Source organism: Aspergillus tubingensis, assembly GCF_013340325.1.
Source record: "Aspergillus tubingensis WU-2223L DNA, scaffold_11, whole genome shotgun sequence".
NCBI lineage: Eukaryota > Fungi > Ascomycota > Eurotiomycetes > Eurotiales > Aspergillaceae > Aspergillus > Aspergillus tubingensis.
The window spans coordinates 740,257-743,758 of NW_023336285.1; the positions used below are offsets into that span (position 1 = coordinate 740,257).

A 3,502-nucleotide genomic window follows, 5' to 3' on the forward strand; every position below is an offset into this window, starting at 1 on the left:
AGATAGGGGTTAGAAGTATATGCAAGTGGGTACATTTCACGACAGTGTAGCTGCCAAGCAGAGTATCTCTGATCATCCTCTTAGTAATTTATCTGATTCGATTGAGTATACGTAGTAAACTCAGACTAAGGTTAGTTAGTTATGTAAATAGTTTTGGTCTACATAGTGTCCGGCAATAGCAACGGATCTCTCAACAACCGGAGCATATCTTCACTCCGGAGATGAATCTGCACATCCACACCATGCTCCGTCCAAGCCGACGGAACGCGGCAGTGTCTGACCTCCGACTCCCGATCGGATGGCGACGGCGACGGCGGTGCCTCTCTAATCAAGACGAGGCCATCGAGATTGGCGAGGATACCATCCGCGTAGCGAGCCGAGGGAGAAGAAAGTGGACCCAACCCAAAATCCACATCATACAGCCCTGCGCACGCCCACGTCGTCACCATAACGTGCCGAGAACCCAGAAATCCCTGCCAAATGCGTTGCGGAGACGTTTCGTATGCCAGACGGTGGAGGTGGGCAGCCAAGCGGGCCGGGTGATTCTTCAGCTGAAGAAGAGTTTGGCGGATGCGGTGCGCGATGGGCGGAAGTACGGCAGTTTCCTTGCCGTCCGAGTTTGCAGTCGTCGTCAGTTCCGGCCCAGCCATCTCCACATTAACCATCACGGAAAGCGACCCCATAAAGGCATCGCTCAGATGAAACGCCGGTCGGCACCCGTACGCCAGGTCGCAGTGGACCGGCCCGGGGTCGTGTTGCATCTTCCGAGCTCGGTTGATGCTTGACCATATATGTGCCAGAATGGCATCGTGTCGACTCAGTCGGTTTGTCTTTGTGGTTGTGGAGGACATGTTGTTGGATTGTGTCCAGATCTTCTCGACCTGCTCGCGACTCAGGTGCACGATGTAATGAGACACCCGCGCTTTCGTGTCCCATTCTGACCATGGTAGTTGTTTCCCCGCTGGGGGAATGTCCTGGTTCCGGAAAGCTTCAGGGATGCGTGTCTTCAGAGGAGAGTCAGGGGGCACGTTCCACCAGTCGTAGCGATGAAACGGTAGGCTTTTTGTCCGTTCGATGATCGACTCGTCCGGCGTAGCAGCATTGATATCCCCTGCTGCTGCGTCGTCGAGTCGCGCCGGCTCAAACAAAGGTTTCAATACTGGTATAGGCTCGCACAGTAACGCAGAACGGCTAACACTTGCCCAGTCTTTGACGAAGTGAAACAGTGACTGCGCATCCGCTAAAGGATGAGCTATTTTGACTGCTAGGGCGAACCCTCCACAGGCCAATTCCGTGACTTGAATTGCCATGACCGGAGGGGTAATATCTGCATTGTCGACAATAGGTTGCTTGAGCGGGTTCGCCAAGCAAGTCTTTGGGACAAACTTCGATAAAGCCACCTTTTCCTGATTCCAGAGAGGCTGAGATGTCGTACGAGAGGAAGGACAGAGACCATCGAGGGTATCAGCTGCACGTGCAGTGACGAAGTCAACGCCTGGGTCAGCCCGCGTGCCATAATGGACATACACCCGGCCAAAACGGCGGGCATGAGGCTCCAGCCGATCTCGATCAGCAATCGCAGGGCCATCCACCGAGTCAACGGCCTTAATCAAGCCACACCATTGAGGATAAGCATCCAGCGTGATCCTGAGAGATTGACGGAGGTGGTTCACCAGATTGCCGCGGTTTTGCTGCTCACACTCAAAGAGCCAAACAGCGCTTGCATCCAAGAAGTCTACCGTGGTGGCATCCAGTAAAGACAAGGCAACGATGCAATCCGAGTTAGCTTCCTTGTTTGGAAACAGTCTCTCGGAATGCAGGATCGACGGATCAGAGGTTGACATCGGAGGCGTAGTATCGAGCAAAATAGCCCTTCAATCACTGCCAGAAAAACAAGGCTATAGGGTTAACTTTTCGGTAGATGGCTGATCTGGCTGGCAGCCAATACCAATCCTATTTGTAAGTATAGAAGAGCATGTTTTTCTCGCATCGTCCCGTCCCTTCTTGACTGTAGAAAGCAGCATCATTATGGCTCATGGCCAACTTGTTCCGGATAGTTTGTGTATAGTTCCTAACTGATTAGGTAGAGATAAGCCCATCAGTATATGTCCCTGTCATCATGAGTCATTATTATCCATGGATGGATGTATGAACGGGCACCGCAAAGAGGTGTAGCCAAGCGCCCAACGAGACACACTGATTCGTTGAATGCTCGAGACTTCATTTAGTGGCTTGAAGGCAATCAATCCAGGGCAGTAGTTCCGGCGCCAGCAACGGCGGACCGGCGTTCCAGCTTTCTAATTAGTTTACCTAGTGATCGAATGACTTCGTTGTGGAGTGGCAAGTAAGACGACGGGAGGCACTAGGTATAACCCACCTTCGTGATAACTTTTAGTCAATGTTTTGACAAGTGAAGTGATCACATACTGGCCCAGACTTAATGGATGGCTTGTTGGAATGTATCACCAAGATGATTGTTTGTTTGTGGGTAGCATGGATGGTAGATTGGCACGTGAACAACATAGACTCACGGGGAGCGGCGGGAATAGCGGTGAGATACTGCCATGGCAGGCCCTGCTGGCGTGATCTCACGTGTCAATTTTACGATACCGTCTGTACTGTCATAGATTACCCAGGGTGTGTAAGGAAGAAAGACAAGAAAACGAAAGAAACGCCCAGCAAGTCAAATTAGCTCAAAGAAGTCATCATCATCAAAGGGAGAGAGGGGCCAAAAAACCTTGGCCCCATCTGATGGATCATGGAACGACTGACAATCTATCTGTTTACGGAGAACTTTGTGTGTCCGGCTGCCGACATGAATACTCTCACATACCGAGTACACGCACACAGAGTGGGCTCAGCTCTACATTATCTGCGCAAAGTGGATCTCTATCGGACTATCCGGAGGAAGCATGTTCTATTCCGCGCCGAAGTTCATTCAATTCTTCGTCGATGATTCGGTTTCTGGAAGGTCACCGCGATTACCTACACGTCTCAGGGATGTGGCGGATGATTGGATTCGGGAGCTGCGGATAGGTGTGAAACCATCCACACCCTCAGCGCCAGTTGGGTCGGTCCCCTTTCAATCGAAATCGTTGCCTAGTGCTCCGTACCCAGGAATCAGGAACAGAAGGGAAGAAGAGGGGGGGAAAGCCTAACTAACCGACCTACCTGGGTGCTGGATTCTGGACGGGGTCCACATCGAACGGATACTTTATTCCCTCCAAGCTGCGGTCTGGGCGGAGCCTCGCTACGCCGGTTGCCCAAATCAGGATGGCAGCGATCCACTTCGTTTACGATGGTCGCGAGAGGAAAGGGTCGTCGGGCGGTTTCAGACGGAAAGCTTTAACTATTGGGCTGAACAGGCGAAATGACTGGATGGATCGTTTAATATCGGCACGAGACAGCGCTGAACAGGGTCAGCATCCATCGTGGGGGGGTCCGTTCGAAAAAAGGATGCCCCAGTTGAGGGAATATAGTTACTAATATACTTCCACTGAAA

At 51.7% G+C, this 3,502-nt stretch overlaps 1 protein-coding gene across 1 annotated transcript; it reads right to left on the reverse strand.

The window, feature by feature from the left end:
* Positions 1-158: 158 nt before the first annotated feature.
* AtWU_09595 (transferase family protein) lies at positions 159-1,844 on the reverse strand (the record flags this gene model as incomplete). Its single annotated transcript, XM_035504701.1, has 1 exon — positions 159-1,844. One exon carries the CDS (start codon positions 1,842-1,844, stop codon positions 159-161), a length of 1,686 nt encoding a protein of 561 aa, XP_035360594.1.
* Positions 1,845-3,502: the final 1,658 nt, after the last annotated feature.